This window comes from Asparagus officinalis, chromosome 9, assembly GCF_001876935.1.
Source record: "Asparagus officinalis chromosome 9, Aspof.V1, whole genome shotgun sequence".
Classification (NCBI taxonomy): domain Eukaryota; kingdom Viridiplantae; phylum Streptophyta; class Magnoliopsida; order Asparagales; family Asparagaceae; genus Asparagus; species Asparagus officinalis.
Window position 1 is genome coordinate 2,976,594 of NC_033802.1, and position 23,547 is coordinate 3,000,140.

General features: G+C 38.3%; 2 protein-coding genes across 2 annotated transcripts; both read left to right on the forward strand.

Moving 5' to 3' along the window:
* On the forward strand, positions 1,046-17,994 carry LOC109824173 (NAD-dependent protein deacylase SRT2). Its single transcript, XM_020390705.1, has 14 exons — positions 1,046-1,090; positions 2,202-2,294; positions 2,392-2,569; positions 8,492-8,718; positions 8,809-9,101; positions 9,171-9,236; positions 9,316-9,361; positions 10,123-10,283; positions 10,372-10,501; positions 15,471-15,566; positions 15,847-16,011; positions 16,864-16,991; positions 17,574-17,673; positions 17,766-17,994. Exons 1-14 carry the CDS (start codon positions 1,046-1,048, stop codon positions 17,814-17,816), a joined length of 1,779 nt encoding a protein of 592 aa, XP_020246294.1. The 3' UTR covers positions 17,817-17,994.
* Positions 18,288-20,066, forward strand: LOC109823903 (psbP domain-containing protein 2, chloroplastic). The gene is made up of 3 exons (XM_020390343.1): positions 18,288-18,671; positions 18,911-19,069; positions 19,458-20,066. Exons 1-3 carry the CDS (start codon positions 18,372-18,374, stop codon positions 19,710-19,712), a joined length of 714 nt encoding a protein of 237 aa, XP_020245932.1. The 5' UTR covers positions 18,288-18,371; the 3' UTR covers positions 19,713-20,066.

Sequence of the window (23,547 nt, forward strand, 5' to 3'; positions counted from 1 at the left end):
TTCTTTTTCTTTTCTTTTCTTTTTTTCCTTAATTTATGAAGAAAATAAGAAAGTTATTTTTATTTAACAATTTAGTTTTTTTTTTTTTTTGTATGTAAGTGGTTATGAAATTAAAATGTAAGAAAGTTGTTACATATGATCTAATGTAATTTTGGCTTCCCCTAAAAAGTGGCGAAGCCATATGAAAATGACAAAAAAGATAACTAATTTAATTAAATGATTTTAATTATACTTTCTAATTAATCTTATTTTGCTACGTCATCTTCACATTACACTTTCGATAATAATCTAATTTTTCAAACAAACACTGTATTTCACTTGCGTGCTAACATGGATGTAAAAATCAGTTGCAAAAAAAATAACTTACATATTTTAAATTTGCTTTTAATTTGTCATCGTGAGAGTCACGTTGGAGCCTCTCAGCTATCTATACCACATGTGATGTTCTGACATGGCAAGTCTTTGATTGCTAATGCTACGTGAATACTTCAATATGTGAAAAGTAGAGAATATACCCATTAAAACGTACTCGTAGCAGATTAATTTCTTTTGCATGCATTATCCACTTGTATTGATATCTTTATCATTTTCTATAGGATGATGAATTCAGTGTTGGGAATTTAACGCCTAAATCCACTAATGCAACAGAAACGCAGTATAGAGAACAGTACACCAAGATTTACGAGGTTCGGCAACTGCCTACGTCCTCGGGAGCCACACAGTTAATTTCTTATTTAATCTAACAAGAAATTACAAGTTAAGAGCAAATCTCTAAACTGAGATTCCTCAAATTAAACACTGTAGCTACAGTGTTAATACCCACTTTAAAATACCCTTTTCTCTTTTCTCTCTCTTCTTAAACCCTTTCTTTATCTCCCCTCAAATCCCTAATTTGAGAGCTGGAGATCAAAAATAAAATCGCTTCTGCGATTTTCAAAGGGATTAAACGCTGCTGCGTTAAGGGGCTTCGCCACCGCCGCCAGAGAAAAGTCGGGGGAGAGAGCAGCAGGAGCTAGGTCATCGGGGGGGTTTATAGCCGAAGTTGATGGGCTGGCGACAGCCTGTCGCCAGCGGTGCAGCGGACGCGATGGTGGGGGTCGCTCGAACGCGAGGGTCGACGAGCTTGAACGCGCGGGTCAGGTCGTTCACACCGAGGGTCGCGTTCGTCGAGCGAGGGTCGCGTTCGCCCAAAGCCACCATCGCGTTCGTCGTCGAATTCGCTGAGTCGACGCTCGCCTGCTCCAACCTGGAGCTCGTCGGAGCTTCGCCGGAGCTCCTCATCGTCGTCGGAGGTTGGTATCCACCCTCAACCTAACAATCTCCCACTTGGAGACCAAACCGACGGCAACGGACTATCTCATTAAGCTCCTCTCCTGTGTGGCTCCGCCCTCATCATCTATGCATGAAGGCCAACTGAAGTTGCGCACAACTTCAGTTTTTGAAAGGTCGCTGCCTTTGTCAACATATCCGCTGGATCCTTTCTTCCTTGGATATTCTGTTGAAATCCTTTGACAACTCGTCGGGCTCTGTATCTTCTGGAACCATTCTGCTCCTTTTTCACTCGATACACCCACTTGTTGTGACGTGCCTTCTTCCCCATGGGCAACTCAGCTAGTCCCCATGACTGGTTGGAGATCAGAGATTTCTTCTCTTCTTTCGCAGCAAACTCCCACTTGCTCGCATCTCCACTCTGACAAGCTTCATCAAAGCTTTCAGACTCTCCTCCATTTGTCAGCAACATATAATTCATGTATCTGCTGTTAGGCACAGGAGGACGAGTTTCGTTGTTCCGAAATCCTATCCGCTCACGTGGCTCGTCGATTCACTTCAATCGTTCATCGACGTCGATTAGGCTCATGTGGGTCGGATAGTGACGTTCATCGTTGTTCTTTAATACCGAACCGTTTGTGGAGACCTATAGGCAATTTTCGATGCCTACAGTGCACTGGAGTACTAGTGACAACATAAACTAACTGTAAGTCATGGTAATTAGTTAAACAAGTTCATGAGAGTTTTCTGTAATTTATGTTGTATAGAGGGGTCTTAACGAATGGGTTGTGAACTTTATCCTTCTTTTTTATTTACGTGACGTTATCAACTAGAGCTATCCTAATCTTATATGCATCATAATACTGGTCTTGGTTTGACGATGTTTGGGTCCTGAATTTCTCCTACATTCTTGTGATATATTGCATGGGCAGGCTCTGAAAGCTGAAGGTCAGGTATGGCTACTCTCAAACACGGACCCAAAGGAGGACATTGTGCATGCCAACGACTCCAAAACAGAGATGCAGGTCGATGACGATCTAAAGGAGTTCTTCAGGAGCATTGTTCTGCCCACTGAAATGTAAGAAATCGAGAAGGATCTTGTGATGGATGGGTTGAATCCAGCAACTGACACTGAGAACTGAGAAGAGAAGTTCCATTGCTGAGGCCCTTGGAGTGCCGTCTCAGCCCATGAAGCTAAAGAAGAAGGAGAAGGGCGTCACTAAGAGGACCAAGCTCATTAATGCTCATTTGCCAGAGCTTTCTGAAAATTTGGAAGGCTCTTCTATTCTTGATAATGAAGGTAATCAGATTCTTACAGTCTTGCAATATTAATTCTATATACCTGACATCAAAATTTGTTATATCATTTTTCTTCATCTATAATAAAACAAACATAGAGGCCAGCTTAGTCCACCTATGAGAAAGCAGGGAAGCAATACTCTTCATATCAGATATTTCCAAATGTTTACCATATTCAACTGTTTGCATGCAAAAAATTATTTTACCATCAGTACCGATAATACCTTCTATAACTAGATCTCCATATGATGTTCTCTTATAATATATAGTCCAACTAAACAAGCAAGCGTTCATACCGAGCTACTAAATCCAACTTAGTCCACTTGGAACGAATAGTGATAATTAGCAGAGTGGTCGCTTGACAAAAGAGGCCACAGATTAGACCTAGCCATAATCCCTGCAAGAATAAAAGAAAAGGTGTTTACAACTTCTCATGCATAGTTGTGATTTCAAATAAACTAATAGAGAACATGTATATGTTGGGAATTTAACGCCTAAATCCACTAATGCAACAGAAACGCAGTATAGAGAACAGTACACCAAGATTTACGAGGTTCGGCAACTGCCTACGTCCTCGGGAGCCACACAGTTAATTTCTTATTTAATCTAACAAGAAATTACAAGTTAAGAGCAAATCTCTAAACTGAGATTCCTCAAATTAAACACTGTAGCTACAGTGTTAATACCCACTTTAAAATACCCTTTTCTCTTTTCTCTCTCTTCTTAAACCCTTTCTTTATCTCCCCTCAAATCCCTAATTTGAGAGCTGGAGATCAAAAATAAAATCGCTTCTGCGATTTTCAAAGGGATTAAACGCTGCTGCGTTAAGGGGCTTCGCCACCGCCGCCAGAGAAAAGTCGGGGGAGAGAGCAGCAGGAGCTAGGTCATCGGGGGGGTTTATAGCCGAAGTTGATGGGCTGGCGACAGCCTGTCGCCAGCGGTGCAGCGGACGCGATGGTGGGGGTCGCTCGAACGCGAGGGTCGACGAGCTTGAACGCGCGGGTCAGGTCGTTCACACCGAGGGTCGCGTTCGTCGAGCGAGGGTCGCGTTCGCCCAAAGCCACCATCGCGTTCGTCGTCGAATTCGCTGAGTCGACGCTCACCTGCTCCAACCTGGAGCTCGTCGGAGCTTCGCCGGAGCTCCTCATCGTCGTCGGAGGTTGGTATCCACCCTCAACCTAACATTCAGCAGTAAAGAGTTTAGATGAGTAATTAAATAGAAAGCATATCAAAACTCGTAAAACCTAAGAGAGCAATTAAATGGACAGAGCATAGTGTCATATCGTGCAGGTAATAGGAATAGAGTGAGTAGTAGTTCATAAAAACCAGCCAAAAAAAGGAATGTTTTCAAACAAATATAAAAAGGTGAGAATATAAGCATTGAACGCACGCGCGCATGCACACACACAATCATTTTGATCTGAAATGGGATTTACCATTTTGCTAGCATGGCTGGAGTTTTTCGAGCTCAGCTTTCAAGCAAACAAGGAAAATGGATCAAGTTAGAATTTAAAATCTGATGTGGCGCTGTTGTTAAATCCCATAAACCACATTTCTCACTGGTTTTTTTTAACCAAACACGCCCTTTAAGATAACGAAGACTTCTGGGGGAAAATATGAGCTCGAGCTTTTAATTGAACTAGTTTTTGTGCACCTGTAATGCACATGGTCAAATATCAAAATTATTTATTTTTTATTTATTTTCTTACTATAAAATATGTCAGATTCATTTTGATTTAAAATCTATAACATGGATTATTACATTTGTCATAAATTTTATTTAAATGTTTTTAAAAATTTTGTTAAATAGATTTGTGTGTTAAACTGGGATCAATATACTTTTATATACTTGCATACACAACATTATTTTTTCAATTTGTATATATCAAACTTCATGTAACATATTTATTTATTGGATAAAATCATCGATCTCCAATTTGTTTATTTTAGTCATAAAATATAGTGTTAAGTTTGAAAGAAAATGCAATAATATATTGTTGATGTGTTAAGATGGTTTGTATAAGCTCAGCACAGAGCACATACTTTTCACATTACTGCAAGATATCTTAATTATTAATAGATTTAAAAAAATAAAGATTAATGATAATTCTAGTATAATTTTATATGACAAAAGCATTCACATAAACATATTAAAAATTTTGCGTGAAAATTCCTTCTAAAATTCCTAATTTTACACAAAAAATAAGTTTTACTATAAAATATTCAAAAAAATTATCATTTATTCCTTCCTATTTCATATTTAATTAAGCCGAGATCAATCCTTCTCCACATTTATCTTTAGCCTAGGCAATTCTACATTAATGTCTTCATCGTCTCAATCAATTGTGATATCAGGCCAGTACATAATAAAGAGTAAAAGATATGACAATAGTCTAGAAATATATTAGGATATGCTTGGATCAATCAAATTATATTATTACTCATAATTGATATGTATCATAGACAAAACGTGTTGATAATTTTAAATAATAAAATAGACTGTATGGGCGCTCTAACATTACTCTTTTAGTGTAAACAACCCTCAAGATTAATTTTAAAAATCTCTTAGGGCTAGGAATAAATAGCTAACAAGTTTGCAGTAGAAGCTAGTGGAACGTAGTATATTCTTAAGAATTATTAATCTTAACCAAATTTATTTATAATGATAGGATCTCAGTATTAACTAACTAAAAAGCATAGTACATTATTTTTTATTGGACGTTCAAGGCAGGCAGAGAACCCAAGTGAGTCTTCATCGTAATGAATATTATACAATGGAGATCGAGAAACTCTAGCAGCTTAACTTGGGTATGTGGATATATTATAGATGAAGATCGAGAAGAGTGGTTTGAAAACAGTGGGTGTGTGTGGGTAATTAGTATGGTTTTTGTTTGTGTGATTTTCTTCGTTTATTTTTAATAAATCTGTGGTCCTGTGAATATATATAGCTATAGTATTGCTACTCTCTTTTGGTTTTTCTTAAAGAGTTTGGGTGTAAAGAAAAAATATTTAAATTTTCTAACCCGGTTAAAGTAGGATCACATAAGTTAACCCCATATGTGAACTTTATTTTAACCAACACCCATATGTAAGTATTACAATTGGCATTAAGATCTAAGATACATGTGAGATTCTCTTTGACTTTTATATAAATAACATATATTTAAATAATAATAGTATAATTAAATTTGGTAATTTGAAAAAGATTAAACATATAACATAATTAATTAGTTTAAAATAATATAATATAATCTAATAAGGGAAAAAATAGATGAAAGTAATGTGAAAATTGTTGTAATTTTATAATTCATAATGTTTAAACAATCTAATCTAATTCAATAAGAAGAAAATAACAAAGACACATACTTGTTGAAGGAGATGAAAGTGCTGCGAAAATTATCGTAATTTCTGGATCTAAAAAAAATCAAACATATAATATAATTAATTATTTTAAAATAATATAATCTAATATAATAAGAAGAAAATAGATATGAAAGTGCTGTGAAAATTGTTGTTATTTCTTAATATGAAAAAGTTTAAATATAAAATATAATTAATTAAGATAATCTAATCTAATCTAATAAGAAAAAAATAACTATTTAAATAATAATAGTATTATTAAACTTAAAAACTAATTATGCACTACCATGAACTACTTGAATTTTAGTCGGTGAGAGATCGTCACGTTGTGTCCTCAGATTGTAGCCGTTTGTTTTAATTTTGTTTTTTTTAAGAATGATTTTGTATCTTTAATTTGTTTGGTGGGTTTTGCAGATACACTGTCAACATTATGTACATTTGTAGGTCTGCACTTCTCATGGGTTCGATCTTTAGAGTAGACATTATTTTGCCTCGTTAAATTGTTTGGTTTATTCATATACGTCCTTCATCTTGTAAACATTTGTGAATTTGACATTTAATAATTCCATTCAGGTTTATATTTCAATTTAAACTATATCCTTATATTCATACTATGTATATCCAATAAGAATTCATTAATTTATCAACTTACTCTTACTTAATGAATTAATATTTGAATTTGTTTGGTGAAAAATTTGTAATAAGAAAAATAATAAAAGAATCGTATTTGATTTATTCTCTCTATCTGCTTAGAAAAAGAATGATTACAACTCTCTCAATCCCGATTACAATTGGATTTCCTGATTACAAAAGAGAGGAGAATGATATGGATTCTCCCCTTTATTTAATTCTGGGTTCTTCACGGTGGCGATGGACTGCCTCTCTCGAATGCTCATGTCGAGATTGCTCTTCATTGACGATCCGAACGTCTTGATTCACTAGAACGTGGTCTTCTCCTTACGATTTGACGCTGTGGAGAACTTGCAAAGCAAGTTTTAGAACTCTTGATAAGTTGGTAACTCTGAACGAGTTTGAAACTCTATGAAAGAATTGATTTAACCTAAAATCGGTTTGACAAGCCAAGGCCGAAGAAAGCTCCTGTTGCTGATCTCCAAAGCTCCAGCAATTCTCCCAAAAAGCTAGCCACAAATCTCTTCTTTGCTGCCCAAAAAGAAGGATCAATCCCAGAGCCAAAAATCTAACCTAAACTCAATTGAGTTTCTCACTATTTATAGGAGATTAAAGGGTATAACCGCCCCCTTAATTCGCTCCTAAGTGGGGCTAAATGGGGTGTAACTGTCCCCTTAAACAGCTCCCCAAACCGTGGGGAGAACGGTTTTGAAACTGTTCAGTTTGTGCTTTGAACGAGTCAAAACACCAGTCTGGGCGTTCTGGGCCCGAACTCTGCGTTTTAGACTTGAAACACAAAGTTGTGCCTATTTTGGTGGCTGAACGCACAGGTTGCGTTGCGTTGTAATTCTGAAACGCAGAGTTGGGACGCAGAGATGAACTCTGCGTTTTGGACCTGAGACGCAGAGTTGGACTCTGCATGAACTCTGCGTTTCTGAGTCCACGAACTCTGCGTCTGGACTTGAATGCTGGGGATGGCCCTTGCGTTTTGACTCTGGAATATGGGTATGACTTCTGTGTTTTGATGGTATATAACACAGGGATGACCTCTGCGTTTTGATGGTGAAACGCCCTCTGCGTTTTGATGTGAAGAGACCATCAATTTGTGGTCTCTTTTGCTGGAGCGTTGCAAAGACCGTCATCTTGTAATCTTCATCTTGGCTCCTTGCAAATATAAGAGTCATCAGATTATAACTCCCGATGTTGATTGTGAAGGCTGTTGATTAGAGCTTTCATCAGTTGTTGTGAAGATCGTCAGATTGTAACATTCATCGATCTACGTGAAAGTCTTCAAATTGTAACTTTCTGGAAGTCGTCATATTGTAACTTCCATCATCGGTGTTTGATGGGGATTGACTATCTGTTGTAATTTTTAGACAGCCTATAGAATTTTAAAGGTATTTTTGTCTATCGAAAGATTTTCTCAAACTCGTGCTTTTAAAAGAAGTATGATATGATATGATATGATGTGAATTGGGTCTGATACTAAATAGACTAAAGATTTGATCCGCCCATGTTCCATATTTTGAGTTAGTTCCACAAATATTCATAGTTTGAAACTAGTCCCCCAAATCTTCATTTATAACGAATTGGTCCCCACATATTCTTATTCTGGATTTGGTCCCCAAAATCTTTTTAGTACTCACTGCTTCACCGTTGTTATTCTTCTTAGGTATTGCATGCTCAAGTCTTAATGCGTGCTTCATCCGGGGGCAACAATACACTCATAAATCATAATGAATGGTAAATCTCTTCACTACCATCGCTTCCTCATCCGTTGTATTTAGACCAAAACTATTCTTAGCAAAGCAAACATACCCATAGCATTGAGTAATTTTTCTAGGGTAAATTACACTAAACCCCCCAATAACTTTCAAAAAATGCATTTTCATGTTGTTTTTCTGGTTCTAATTTATGGGTGTTATCTGCAAAGACACGGAAGCTTACTGGAAGATTTATTACAATTCCAAAAAGCTATGGGGGGGGCTTACTGCAATTTGGAAAGGCATTAAGGCTTTGGTGCAAAACATTGAAAGTTCTTGGTGTTTGCGTAATCTACGTGGACCGCGATATTTTGCCCCCAAAAATTCAATAACCTCCAACGACCTCAACGAGACGACCATGATCGCTAATAGCTATCTCCGTCTTCATCCAAAATCGGTGAGCAACCCTAATTCCCAAAAAAAAAAAAATTAATTTTTAACCCCCTATTTCTCAATTTATCTTCAATTTCTCTTTCAAATCATGCAGCTAGCTCTCGCTGCTGGGTTCAAACTCCCCCACCGTTCAATTTGTTCTTCATCCGAGCTCGATTTGGACATGGCAGCGACTCAATTGGGCCTGAAGAGCAATTCTCCCTATAAAAAGAAGAGCTTTTGGCAACTGCTGGCGATGAGTCGCCACTCTTCGCTCGAGAGCTCGTCGGAAGTTGAGAAGAAAAGGCCTGTTCAGTTCTTGAAAGATAAGAGGATAGTTCCTGATTCGGAGCCGCCGAATCCGAGGGATGTTGGTTTGCTGCAGCAATTCTTTGAGCAAAGGTGCAGGTACATTCTTTAGATTGATATTTGTTGATAGTTGGGTTCATAAGTGATTTTGTTACTGTCATTATGCAGTCGAAGGCTTGTTGTTTTGACTGGAGCAGGGATGAGCACAGAGTCTGGGATTCCTGATTATAGGAGGTGAATATTTTTTGTGTTTGTGTTTCCTAAGATTGTGCTTTTTTGATTGTGGGTTACGTTGTTTTTTTGTTATGGGCAGTCCTAATGGAGCTTATAGTTCTGGGTTTAAGCCAATTACTCATCAGGTGAGGCTTTCTGTATATTCAAATTGTGCATGTTTGTATGGTTAGTGTAAGCTCGGATATTTCTTCGCAATGGTAAATAATTGTTGATGTATATGTTATTGTATCAAAATAGTTATCTTTCTTAGTCTTGGCTATGCTGGAATAATAAGCCGCAATGCTGCATTGTTGACTGTTGAAAGGGGGAAGTTAAGTAAAAATGCATTGTGATATTGTTGTGTTTCTGCCTCATCAGTAAAGAAATTAGGAAAGTTTTATGTATTGGATTATTCCAAGTTTGAAGATACATGCTTGCTTCATGTTGTAGCTAGCACATACCATAAATTTAATGTGGGGTTTCTTTCTTGGGCTAAGAGATGAGGTAACAATGAAACGGGGGAATTTTGGAAATGATGGGATTATTTTTCCACTTAATATAACTCCAAATTTGTAAAGATGGAGATAGAAGTATTGCTTCTGTGTTCTACCTATGGGAGATTCTTAAAGAATAATTATGCTTTTTTATGTACTAAGTATAGCTTCGGATTTAAATGCATGAATTCTGAGAAACATGTCGCCTTTTCCCAATAAAACTAGGTAAATTGACTCACAGGAAGAACATGATTATTAAAGCTTCTGTTAATTTTTTTTCCTTTTTCTTTTCTTGACATGCATGCTTAAATCTACTTCTCACTGAGCTTGTGCCATCTGAATGATGTTGTTGAACAATCTTCTCCTGCTATATTACTATAATGTTTCCGTGGATAAACTTGTGACTAAAATAGGAGTTTGTTCGATCACGTAAAGCCCGAAGGCGATATTGGGCCAGGAGCTACGCTGGATGGAGAAGGTTCACAGCAGCACAGCCGAGTGCAGCCCATACTGCTCTTGCCTCTTTGGAAAAAGTGGGTCGAATTAATTTTATGATTACCCAGAATGTGGATAGGTAAGTGGTGTTTTTTAACTTGTTTTATATTTGAAATATTTTGCAGCAACTTTTTGAGCTCCTTGTATGTTGTTCAATTGTACTTCAGGTTGCACCATCGTGCTGGTAGTGACCCACTTGAGTTGCATGGAACTGTTTATACTGTAGCTTGTTTACAATGTGGGAGTTCTATGAGTCGTAACTTATTTCAAGAACAAGTAAAGGCCCTAAATCCAAAGGTATGAACTTCTGCATATAATCATTTGTCTTTTCGTAAAAGTTCACTTTCTTTGTAAAGCTAACATACACAATTAATGATCCATATAGTAAAACACCATATCAATGCCACATGTCTGTGACAGAGAAGGTACATGTGAACGCGGACAGAGTGGGGGCCACCCAAGTGAAGCCCATGTGAAACCGCGTGAGTTTCTTCGTTTATGCATGAACATGAAACCGCGTGGGAGGTTAAGTCCAGCGGACAAAAGGAAAGTGCAGGTGCGGTTAAAAGGCCCACCCGAAAATAAACAAATGAAACTACAGCTATATATAGCTGCTATTACCTAGGGTTTTGTGGCGTGCAAGTTGGGGTTTTTTTTTGTTTTGGGAGCAGCGCGAAGAGAGGGGGTGCAGGGTCTGTGCGGCGGCTTTGGAGCAGTGCGAAGGCGGCTTTGGAGCAGTGAATGAAACTACAGCTATATATAGCTGCTATTACCTAGGGTTTTGTGGCGTGCAAGTTGGGGTTTTTTTTTTGTTTTGGGAGCAGCGCGAAGAGAGGGGGTGCAGGGTCTGTGCGGCGGCTTTGGAGCAATGCGAAGGCGGCTTTGGAGCAGTGCAAGGAACAGATCGGCTTTCCTTTGTTTTTGGCGGCTGTCTTTTGTTTTGAGAGAGATAATTGTGTGAGGGATCGAAGAGTTTGTGTGAGGGTTTAGATTGAGTGATTGTAAACCCAGTTGTATTCTCTCCCTCTAATAGTAGATCTCTCCCTCCTTGCCCCGTGGACGTAGGCAGTTTGCCGAACCACGTAAAAGTTGTGTTCTTGTCGTGTTTTGTAATAGCTTGTAGGTTCCCTCGACGCGCAGTCCTAGAGCTGACGAGAGGAAGAGCTGATATCTCACTTCGATGAGATATCTGGCTTTTTGATTCTTGTTTCCTTTGAGAAACGAGAATTTCGTTGTGATCTAATATCTTGTTGTGCACCTAGCGCACCAGAGGTGCTGCCGAAATTTCCGCTGCGCACAACAAGTGTTATCAGAGCTCCTGGTTGGACTTGGGAGCTTGTTTGAAGGATTCGCTGAAGGATTCCTATTTGAAGATTAGATCGACAACATGGGTGAAACAAGCACATCGGGATCGTCTCTTACGAAGACGATACATAATTTGAGCATCAATAACATAAAGATTGATGTTCCGAAGTTCGACGGCAAGATCAATTTCGGTTTGTGGAGGTGTCAGGTTATGGACGCCTTGGACGCTCAGAATTTGGAGGAGACTCTTGAGTTACAAGAGAACCCTGCCGATATGGAAGCTAAGGTTTGGAAGAAGATGAATAGTAGGACGTGTGGAGTTATTCGGTCATGCTTGACGCCGGATCTTATTTATGACGTGATGAACGAGATGTCGGCGAAGAGAATGTGGGAAACACTCAATGAGAAGTATCTGACGAAGAGCATTGAGAATCGGCTTCACTTGAAGAAGAGGTTTTACCAGTTCAAGATGAAGATGAGAGTTTCCATTAGGGAGCATGTTAATAACTTCACAAAGCTACTTTTAGACATGGCTAATGTGGATATCATGGTTGAGGATGAAGACAAGGCGATGCTACTTTTGTGTTCGTTGCCCGATGATGATTATGATACGTTTGTCCTAACTATGATTAATGAAAGAACTACTGTTAGTTACAAGGAGGTGACCTCAGCGTTGGTGAATTATGAGTTGAGGAAGAGTGTTGATGAGTCCTCCGAGAAGGTATCGGGAGATGCATTAGTAGTTCAAGGTCGTGGTTCAAACCGAAGCAGAAGGTCGCGGTCTAGAGGTGCACATCGTGGGATTCGTAGGAATCAGTGTGCCTTTTGTAAAGAGGATGGACATTGAAAAGCCGAATGTCCAAAGTTAGATCGAGCCGAGAAGAATAAGGGGAAAGCTGTACAAGCTTCGGAGGTGAATGTTGTCAAGACTAGTGGTAACAATTCAGATTCGGATTCTTCGGGCTATTCGTTGTCTGCACTGCCGTCAGTTTGTGTTACCAACTCTACAGAATGGATGTTAGATTCGGGTACTTCATACCACGTTTGCCCTAGGAGGGATTGGTTCTCCAGCTTTCAGAAGTTAGAAAGAGATGATGTTGTGCTCATGGGTAATGGACATGCATGCTCTATTGGTGGTATTGGTACCATTCGTATTCGGATGTATGACGGAGTGATTCAGGAGTTGGATGAAGTGAGGTTCGTTCCGCAGCTGTTGATGAACATCATTTCACTAGGAGCTTTGGTGGCATCTGGCTATAAAGTGACCTTGGTGGATGTACGTTTGAAGGTCACATCGGGGTCCATGATTGTGATGAAGGGCGTTAGAAGGAGCAATTTGTATTATTTACTTGGAAGCACGGCGACTGATAGCGAGATGACGACTTCATCAGATTCGGCTAGACTGTGGTGATGTTTGATGCTGGGTTATTTGATTAGTAATGCCGTGCATAGGTTGTTGAGGAGTGTTATGACCTGTAGTTTGAAGTCCTGTGAACCCATTGGTATGAGCGAGAAGACCGAGATGGAGTTTGGTACTTCTATCCATCATTCGAGGGGTCTTCTGAGGGGTGTTCATTCAGGCATTCGGGGGCCTTCCAAGGGAGCATTATTAGGAGGTAATAAGTATGTGGTTTTCGCAGTTGGGGATTGCTCTAGGCATTGGTGGGTTGCAACCAAGTCCCGTTGGTGTGAAGTCCTAGAAGCCCGCAACAGATGGAGGAAGTGTATTGACAGAAATGTGAAGGTACTTCAGTCTGATGTTAGAGAGAGGTACAAGAGGGACCTATTTATGCATTTGTGCCGAGCTCACGGCAATTGGAGACACTTCATTGGTGTGAAAACTTTGAGGCGACGTGATGAGATGGCAGATTTGGGGAGCTGTTCTTTTCTGGAGGAGGATCGGTGTTTGATGTCGAGCATTGGCATTGGTGTGCGGGCTACGACATGTTTGGGCCATCTTATGTATAGGTTGCCGACTGCTGCATGTAGAGATTTTGGATCTGGTGGAGCTGCTTCAGATTTTGGGTTGCGTCGGATGTTTAGCTACCCAGCACTTGGTCACATCGTGGATGTGAGATTTGATCCGATAGCACATTTGGGATTCAGAGGCGTGTTTGATTATCAGGTATTGGCTTCTGACTTTGTTCTGAGCAGGTATGTCACGTTTGACTCTCGGCAGGTGGAGAGTGGTGATCAGATCATTAGGACATCGCAGCGGGTGGAGAGTGATGCTACTCCACGTTGGGTGGAAACTCCAGATCATACTGCATCATTTGGGATTCCAGCTGATGTGACACAGATTGGGAATCATGTTGTTTTGGACGCAGATGATAGGTTGATTGATTCGAGTACAGCTGATAGATGTAGTCTAGACATGGCCGTTGGTTCATCTCAGGTGAAGATGTTTGGATTGTTTCAGTTTAGGGTCATTGGAGGTGCTATCAGCCGTAGACTTGATCGTGATGTTGGAGAAGGGTTACGAACTCTTCTATTGGATTGAGGTCGTTAGCGGCTATTTGGGTGAACTACGTGAATGCTTGATTCCTTGGGCAAGAGGATAAGTAGGCAGTCTTTATGATGCAGCCGATTTGGTGAGTAGACACTATTTGGTTTGGGTTGAGTGTTCGCACTCCCGTTTGGGTCTCGACCTGTTGTGGATGAAGTCCGTTGTCATGAGTCCGTTGCCATGGCGTACTGGATACAACAAGTGAGGCATTTGGTTTGGTTGGTGTCGACTCAGTTTTGGAAAAACTTCACCGAGGTGGAGAATTGTGAACGCGGACAGAGTGGGGGCCACCCAAGTGAAGCCCATGTGAAACCGCGTGAGTTTCTTCGTTTATGCATGAACGTGAAACCGCGTGGGAGGTTAAGTCCAGCGGACAAAAGGAAAGTGCAGGTGCGGTTAAAAGGCCCACCCGAAAATAAACAAATGAAACTACAGCTATATATAGCTGCTATTACCTAGGGTTTTGTGGCTTGCAAGTTAGGGTATTTTTTGGAGCAACGCGAAGAGAGGGGGTGCAGGGTCTGTGCGGCGGCTTTGGAGCAATGCGAAGGCGGCTTTGGAGCAGTGCAAGGAACAGATCGGCTTTCCTTTGTTTTTGGCGGCTGTCTTTTGTTTTGAGAGAGATAATTGTGTGAGGGATCGAAGAGTTTGTGTGAGGGTTTAGATTGAGTGATTGTAAACCCAGTTGTATTCTCTCCCTCTAATAGTAGATCTCCCCCTCCTTGCCCCGTGGACGTAGGCAGTTTGCCGAACCACGTAAAAGTTGTGTTCTTGTCGTGATTTGTAATAGCTTGTAGGTTCCCTCGACGCGCAGTCCTAGAGCTGACGAGAGGAAGAACTGATATCTCACTTCGATGAGATATCTGGATTTTTGATTCTTGTTTCCTTTGAGAAACGAGAATTTCGTTGTGATCTAATCTCTTGTTGTGCACCTAGCGCACCGGAGGTGCTGCCGAAATTTCCGCTGCGCACAACAGTACATACCATATGATTTATATACAGACTCATGGATTCATCAAAAGAATAAAGGAACTTATTGGTGGTAACTAGCTGTGTGCATGTGTGTATTTTCCTTTAATGATATTTAATTAAAATCAAAATTTAGACTCCTATATTAATGACTTTATGCTGCATCAAATTCAACAATGAACCGAACACCAAGTGCTTGTGCCCCATCTTGATTCATCCCTTTTTGTATTTAGTAGGAGATCCGCTATTAACCAAACAAATATTATGGTTATGCTTACCAAATGCATGTGATAGACTAATCATCCTGTGACTTGGTATTTTCCTTCATCTCAATGCAATTCCATGATTGTGAAGATTAAACTACATCTGTATGACTATAGTTTATCCTCTTGATTGTTGTGGACATCGCAAAAGTTTGTTTTTCTTTTGCAGAAATAGTCTAAAGGAACATATTTAGTTTTGGGAGTCTTGTGTTCTCCATTTCAGAAAATTTTGGGAATTGTGTGCTTCATTCATTTGACCAATATCCGAAACCTTGTTTCTCAAGAAAGTCTTCAATTGATAATCAGCCAGTTCCTCAAGGTGCTTGATCCATTGTGTTCATTTTTTTCACTATGATATGTGGGGGCATTACTTTTTGTTAAACTTTGGCAGTTGCATCCAAGTGACACGTCAGATGTCTATCCTTTTTTCTACACTTGTTTGCATATCATTTGGCTATTAGCTTGTCTACAGAATGTGTGTTCTGTTTTATTACATGGTAACAAGTTAGCAGGCAAATATATTTAGTAGTAGTACTGTTAATCCCCCTTAATTTAAAGTTTATCAATACGTCTTAAGAGTTAACCACCATATGCTACAGTGGGCTTCAGCAGTTGAAAGTCTGGAATGTGGAGATCCAGGTTCAGACAAGAATTTTGGCATGCAGCAACGTCCTGATGGAGATATTGAGATTGATGAAAAATTCTGGGAGGAAGAGTTTGATATTCCTGACTGCGAGAAGTGTGGTGGGATGCTAAAACCTGATGTAAGCATGTCAATATCTACATTATGTTTCATTTCTTTTTTATCTGGACAAACAGTGTGGCTACAAACTTCCCCAGTTTCATTAACACAAACTTAATGAAACATCCCCAAAAAATGGGTTACAAAGATTATATACATGTGCATTGTTGATAGCGACAAGATAAAAGCTTACAATATAGCTCAAAAATTGAACCTTATATTTACAAGATACAAATCACCTAGCATAGTTATTGTCATGAAGGATTGTTTGAGCAATAGAAGATGTTGTGACAAATTTCATATTAAGCCTATCTTTGTCAACAACAGAGCAACATGAGGTTTTATGGGTTTTCTTTGGCTTTTAAAGGTTATAACAGTTTGTTTGTTTGAGCCTGTAAGTAGTAGCTTACATGGTGATAAGTGTTTTGGTTGAGTATGTATTTATCACTTTCTTACTTGGTTTGAATAAAGCTTACATTCATTTCAAACAAAATCACCTTGCAAGGATCTAAACATACATTTATGAGCATCATTTTGGTCAAGTATTATTGGAATCTGACTGATTGGTTGGGAAATTTTAAAGTTTTTACCACACTCATTCCAGTTATCATAATTTCTCCGCAAGTTTCTTTTCTATTTTATGCTTCTTCCTGGAGGTAATTGCTCAGATGAGATATCGATCTCATCGTGATCTACCATGTTTTGTGATATTTATAATTTGTGACGTGCAATTAACCAATCACTACTGTTTTCCAAAAAATTTCCGCTTGTTACTCAGATTCCCTATGTTATTGTTTTCTTGTCAGTTGATGTACCAAAGAAAGAAACAACATAAACCAAGTTTCAAATTGTTGTTTATGTTTGTCTTTTGAAGGTTGTCCTTTTTGGTGATAATGTCCCAAAAGAGAGGGCGGACAAAGCGATGGAAGCTGCAAAAAGTTGTGATGCTTTCCTTGTTCTGGGTTCAGCGGTGATGACCATGTCTGCATTTAGATTAGTCAGGTATTTTGTTTCAAGATTTCAGCCCCTTGTAGCTTATTCAGTAGAAATCTTGAGAATTAAATGCACCTTTGTAGGGTAATTGATAATTGTAAGTGCTAAAGTGGAGCGCTTCAAAAAATGTTGATCAGTGAATTGGTAGAACAATCTGTACACAAATAGTGTAACAATCTTAACAATAAATATATATCGTTGAGACAGGAAATTATTATTTTGGGTTTTTTTATATAAACAATGTGATGTGTATTCTTGCATATTGATATGGAAATATGGTTCCATTCATAGCACTTCCCTATTGCCACAGAGATGGAGCTTAATCCCTTATAGAAAACATTATCTTGTATATATTTTTGAACTCTGGGCATCTTGGTTCCCTATTGCCATTGAGATAGAGCTTAAACCCTTATAGAAAATGTTACTTGTACATATTTTGAACTCTTAGCATCTTGGTTCCCAGAGCTCAACAACTATCTATCATCCTTGTGAAAAAATATGCTTTACATGATTTTCCTGTTGCAGAGCATGCACATCTCTATGAGAAATTGTATCCATGGTTGACTAATCTTGCAAAATTTGTTCTCGCAGAGCTGCTTCAGATGCAAATGCTTCCATTGCAATAGTCAACATAGGTAAAACACGAGCTGATGATTTTGTGCCATTGAAAATCAATGCTCGATGTGGGGAGGTACATACGTTAAACTTCTTTCTTCTTTCTCTCTCTTTTTTTCCCATTGTTATGTTTTCTAAAACATCTCTTGAATATTTTGAAACTTTCAGATACTGCCGAGATTGGTTGGAATGGGATGTCTTGCTATTCCTAATGTTTAGCTGAAGATACAGAGAATTATAGCCACATTGTATCATTTTATTAGTTCATTCATTTTTGGTTCGAAAAACTTTGGCCAATTGTATATGTCAAAACTGTCAAAAACAAATAAATCCATTGTTGTAAGCTCGTAATAGCTGTACCCTTTTCTTGAATTATCATCACCATTCAGTCTCTCTACTTCAGGATTCTGGATTGAACTCGCAGCAAGGAATCTACATTATTTGACTGGTTAATTGATCTGCACTACTACTTGTAATTTCGCGCATGAAGTCCTTTCTGTTTCAATGATACAGAGTTCTAACCGCGCAGAAAATCTCAACTAGTCGACCTCTCGTGCCGAATTGCTAACACGATTCTAAAACTCAGATTGTTTTATATAAATAAATCTTAAAATTTTGACTGAGTTTTCAATTAAATTCAAAAAAATAGCTTCTCTTTAGAGATAAAGGGGAAATTTTAATCAAAAAACTTTTCTGAGCTCTATCTGGGTCCGGTTTAGTCCTCATGGAGCTCATCTGAACTCCAATCTCTTATCTCCTCCACTCAAGGAGCTCATGGGTCAGTTCCCAATCCCATCATCATCAACCTCCAATCTCCCAACTCCCTCATCCGTGACCACCATCATCAACAGCCACCTCCATCAAAAACCTCAACAACGGCATCAACACCTTCACATCACCAATCCCATTACACCCACAAGAAGAGCTTTAACCTTCTCCTTAATCCCAACAGTCCTTTTTCCTCCCTCATCCTCTTCAGCTTCTTCACTTCCTAAACAGACAACAACCCCTTTGGAGCCTTACATTGATAACGCAAATGGGTTTTCTCTCCTTATCCCTTCTTCTTGGACTAAGGTATTGAGACTTTGTTTTTTTTTTTTTTGAGATTAATTGCATGTAGTATTGTTTTACTAAGTTTGATATAAGAGCATCTGTTTTTTTTATACTAATGTTGCAGTTCCAGGGTGTCTATCTAATACGCTGATAATACACGATACTATAGAGGGTCTGTGTGCAATTAACCCATATTCTTTCTCTTGTTTTGAGTTGGGTTTTTTGGCATTTTGGATTTGGTTGTTGTTTGTTGTGAGTAGGTTGAGAAAGCTGGAGCTACTGCACTTTTTGAAGAAGAAGGGAAAGGGAGTAGTAATAATATTGGGGTTGTGGTTAGTCCTGTTAGGCTTGCTTCCTTGAGGGATTTTGGGAGTCCACAGTTTGTTGCTGCCAAGCTCATTCAAGCTGAGAGGAAAAAGGTTTGCTCTCTGTCTACTTCTTTCTTCTTCTTCAATGGATTATTCGGTAAAAGTTAAAATTCACAAGTTTTTGGGAGTATTGCTGGACAAACCCCTGTGCTACCGCGCAACTGGCGATAGTCCCACTGTAGCTATATTGTTGCTGGTAGGCCTTCTGAGTGAGTTTCTTGAGATTCTTTTAGCCTCATGTAATGAGAAATTTGTTTTTCGACAAACAGACCTCCTGACCGTAGAAGAATAAGAAAAATCATTTAGGGGGTCTATCTGCAACAATAGAACTATAGAAGGTCCATCCGCAATCGACCTTTTTAATTACAGTGTTTCTCGATGGTTTCTGTGAATATACGTTATGATCACGTTTACATCTATTGAGTTGTTTGCTCTGCAGGAAAGCACAAAGCAAGCTGAAGTCGTATCCTTTACTGAAAGACTAGGACACAGTGATCTGCCGATATATGAGTTCGAGTACACGGTAGATAGCACTCGAGGAGGGATGAAGAGGATATTCTCAGCTGCGTTCGTTACCTCGAAAAAACTTTATCTTCTCAATATTTCTCACTCAGACAAACCTGACAACCCCTTGGACAGCAAAACTCGAACAGTCCTAGAACAAGTTCTTCATTCTTTTGATACTACATTGTAGCAAGAAGCAAATCACTTGCCTTTTCTTTTACCCTTCCATTTCAATTGTAGCTTGTTCTTCAAACATCATAAGCCGAAGCAGGGAGTTTCAAATGCAAATGCAATGAGTTGTTTGGAACAATTTCAGGTCTGGCTTGAAATAACTTTTCGAGATTACTATATTCTGATGCTTTAGATAAAGATTTTTTGAATATTTGATGGTGCATGTTAAGCTTGGATGTCTGAAGTTGTAGCTTATCTTCGTACCGAAGGATTGACAAAGATATCTTGTCGCATATTTGAATTGTATCGTTATGCATAGTTCTTGATGTAATTTAGGATCAGTCTATATCAAACTGTTCTTTATTGTTTCGCATTGATTTTTGTATCGTTTGCACTGATTTAAAATTGATAACGGAACATAGTCGCCATTTTGTTCCTTCCTGTATAATTGTCAATCATAGGTGTAGAAAGAGGAAGGGAAAAATAAGAGCCAAAGATTAGGATGCAGGTACTTATTCACTCTACATATCCTTTTCACGTACACAAATGGGCTTGCTCAGATGGTCCAGGCCCATTGGGCTTCTATGGAGATGTTTTATTCTCTATCCGAAACCAAAAATAAAGGAGGTGGCCTATTTTATGACATAAATAAATATATAATATGAATTTATCTAAAATATGTCCTAAATAAAAACAAATTGAGACATTTTGGATAGAATGGCCCCTGGAGAAAAGTTTGGATGAAGTTTTTATTGTTGTCGTTATCATAGTTGTGCGTATCCATGATAGATGACGTATACATAAAATGGTTGAAGGGGGGAAAGTAAAAACTTTATCAATATAAAAATAATCTCTTTTTTTTATACAGATGACAATATAATAGGCTAAACTATCAAATTGACATTTAAAAAAGACTCATTTTTCCACTTTGGTATTTAAAATATCTCTAATGATGTTTTGGCATTTAAAATGAGTTCAAGTTAGCACCTAGGTCTAAATTTTAGTCGGCGTTAAGTTTTCCGACGAAAAACATCACATGACCATCACGTGACCCTTAATGACCGTTACAAAAGCCGATGTGGCATGGATTAGCGATGTGGAACAGATTAACAGCACATGTGTCGCTCACATGACATGAAATAACTAACAAAATGAAAACAAAAGCTCTAAAATTGACAGATTGCTCCATTCTTCATACGTTTCAAAAGTTCTATCGATCAAACGGTTAGGGAGATTGTTGCCAAACTTGCAGTTGCTCGTAATCTCGCTGAAGAGTGATCGTGGGAAAGTGAAAATGGTGTCTGAGAATATGTAGTTAAACCTTGATCATCCTCATCAAAAAGAAAAAGGTGAATCTATTCACATTACGTCCTTGATGGTGCATGTGTTTAAAATATTGTTTATTAAGTGAAATTGTAGTTTTGCAGTGTTTATAAGTATTAATTTTAACAAACTAGATTTTATGTGAATAACATGGAAGTGGAGTTTTCTAAAGTGTAATATATGGAGCATAGCTTAATGTGATTGTGATTTGTAATTCAGTTTTGTTTTGTTCATCATGCATATGGGTGGGAATATTATGGTTAAATTTAGACATGGTGGTTCATTTGAATTTCTAATGTTTGATCAATATATTAGTGGCTCCTTTTGACGTGCAATTCATTGAGGAAGACATTCTGACTTTAGACTTATTGAGAGAAAAATTGGAGAGCATGGGTATACTGATGTTTTCACTTTGTGGGATGACATAGCTGATGGTGGAGTTGGAGCCGTCATGCCTCTTGTCTTAGATATAGACTTAGCAAAATTCAAGGAATATGCACACAAGGAGAGAGTAATTAAGGTTTTGCAAACCATTTTGTTGATCAACCTATTGAAGTGGATGTCAATTCAAATGAAGATCCTCTAGTGCAAGTTAATCAGCATGAAGTTCCTAACCCCATTGAGTTTACTCCTAAAAGGCTAGTGTCTTCAGAGAGAGAAAGAAGATAACCTCTAAGAGAAAGAAGATAACCTCTACAAGAAAGAAATTAATACATTAAAGAAACAAGTTAACCCCTATAAGGAAAGTATTATCAAGAGGTGAAAAGAGGAAAAAAAATTGTCACTCTAACTCATCTTGATCAGAATGCATCCTCTATTGATGATGATGACTCAGTGGAGAATAAAACATACAAAATTGACCCAACTGAATTAGTAGATGATGATGATGATTTGGTTGAAGAGTCTAAAAGTAGAGTGGAGAAAAAGAGGGTGACTGATGAAGGTCATTCTAACCATGAAGCTAATATCCCGAAGGGGTATGAAAGTGATGTCTCAATTGATAGTGAAGTAGAAAAGGCATTAAATAGTGACCATGAGGAGCTTTATGAGGTGAGAGAAAGAAATATTGCCCCGCTAGCTGCACATAAGGGTAAAATAGCTTTCAATTCCGGTGCAAGGATTTAAATGGATTAGCCAAGTGAAGCAGATACAGGATAAACAACTAAGACTCATGCACAACCAAGTCTAGTGAACCAAATGCAGATCGACCTAGTGAACCAAATGCAGATCAGCTTATAATATATATGTTAGGCTTTTGCAAAGGCAATTTTGGAAATGTACAAAAGCAGCTACAATGGGAAAGTTTGCATATGGAGCAACCAAGCTAAGGGGTCTTTCAAGGAAGGCATATAATGATTTCATGGATAAAGACCCTCATACATTTTGTAAGTCTCATTTCAAGACTCATAGCCAATGTGACCCACTAGATAACTGATGCGGCATAAACATGTACCAAAAAGGTTGCAAGTGCACAACCGTGTCAAGTTATAGTATTTAAGATATCGATCCCACGATGAAGGTGTTTTGTAGGAGAAAATATAAAATTGGTTCTTATTTTGTGTGCGTGACAAATAGGAGTGATGAGTAAATGTGATTGTAGAGAGATAATGAGAGTGTAAGTGATAGTGTGTGAAACGACGCAAAATTTAAGTGAGAGTGGATGTGACAAAGAATGAGTGTGATCAATAAGGCAAGAAGGAAAAAATGAATAAAATCAAGAAACAAATGAAAAATCAAGAATGAAGAACAAAATTATAGAATAAAAGAAAATGTAAGAAATTAAAGATGGTGGATTCAATTATAGATATGGATAATCTAAAATTGAACCCACTTCTTAAAAAAGGATGATTCCCTAAAGGGTTCTAGCCTAAAGGCGAATCAAACAAAATAAAAATAAACAAAAAGAAAAACTAAACCCAAGAGGGTTCTAGCCTCAAGGTGAATAGTATAAGAAATTAAAATCTAACTACAAAATAAATTGCAAAATCTAAACTACAAAATAAAATTGCAAGAATTAAATGCAAGAAAATAAATCTACTCTATAAGCATAAAATAAATCTAAGGCAAAAGGGTTCTAGCCTCTTGGCTATTTAACAAGAAAATAAAATCTAACTACAAGCATAAATCTAAACTAATAAGCAATAACAATAAAAGAGAAAAAGAAAAGAAATGCAAACCTTCAAATAATTCTCCATCTTCATCTTCATCTTCATCATCCAACAAAGAGAAGAAGAGAAAAATTTAAAGTGGTGAAAAAATTATTATTATTAATTGCAACTAAAGTTACAATTTTGGAAGGCCTTCTCAATTAAGAGTAACCCTCCTCTCCAAAAGGAGTTATAAAATTTTTCACACCTCTAACCCCTCACTCTCAACCCCTATTTATAGTAAACATCAGTGAATGAGAGCCATTGGATCAAACTTGAGCCCCAAGACAAGCAAAATCAGCCATTGACGCGCGCTACAGTAATCTGGTATCGATGCAGGCATCGATGCAGGTATCGATGCAGGCATCGATGCCCACATCGATG

Bases quoted from the DNA above. Each gene is read 5' to 3' on its own strand.
- LOC109823903 (XM_020390343.1), top strand. From the start codon at position 18,372: ATGGGTCAGTTCCCAATCCCATCATCATCAACCTCCAATCTCCCAACT. The intron at 18,672-18,910 runs GTATTGAGACTT...TGTTGTGAGTAG, and splicing joins TCCCTTCTTCTTGGACTAAG to GTTGAGAAAGCTGGAGCTAC. The intron at 19,070-19,457 runs GTTTGCTCTCTG...TTTGCTCTGCAG, and splicing joins TTCAAGCTGAGAGGAAAAAG to GAAAGCACAAAGCAAGCTGA.
- LOC109824173 (XM_020390705.1), top strand. From the start codon at position 1,046: ATGGGCTGGCGACAGCCTGTCGCCAGCGGTGCAGCGGACGCGATG. The intron at 1,091-2,201 runs GTGGGGGTCGCT...TTGCATGGGCAG, and splicing joins GCGGTGCAGCGGACGCGATG to GCTCTGAAAGCTGAAGGTCA. The intron at 9,102-9,170 runs GTACATTCTTTA...GTCATTATGCAG, and splicing joins TTCTTTGAGCAAAGGTGCAG to TCGAAGGCTTGTTGTTTTGA.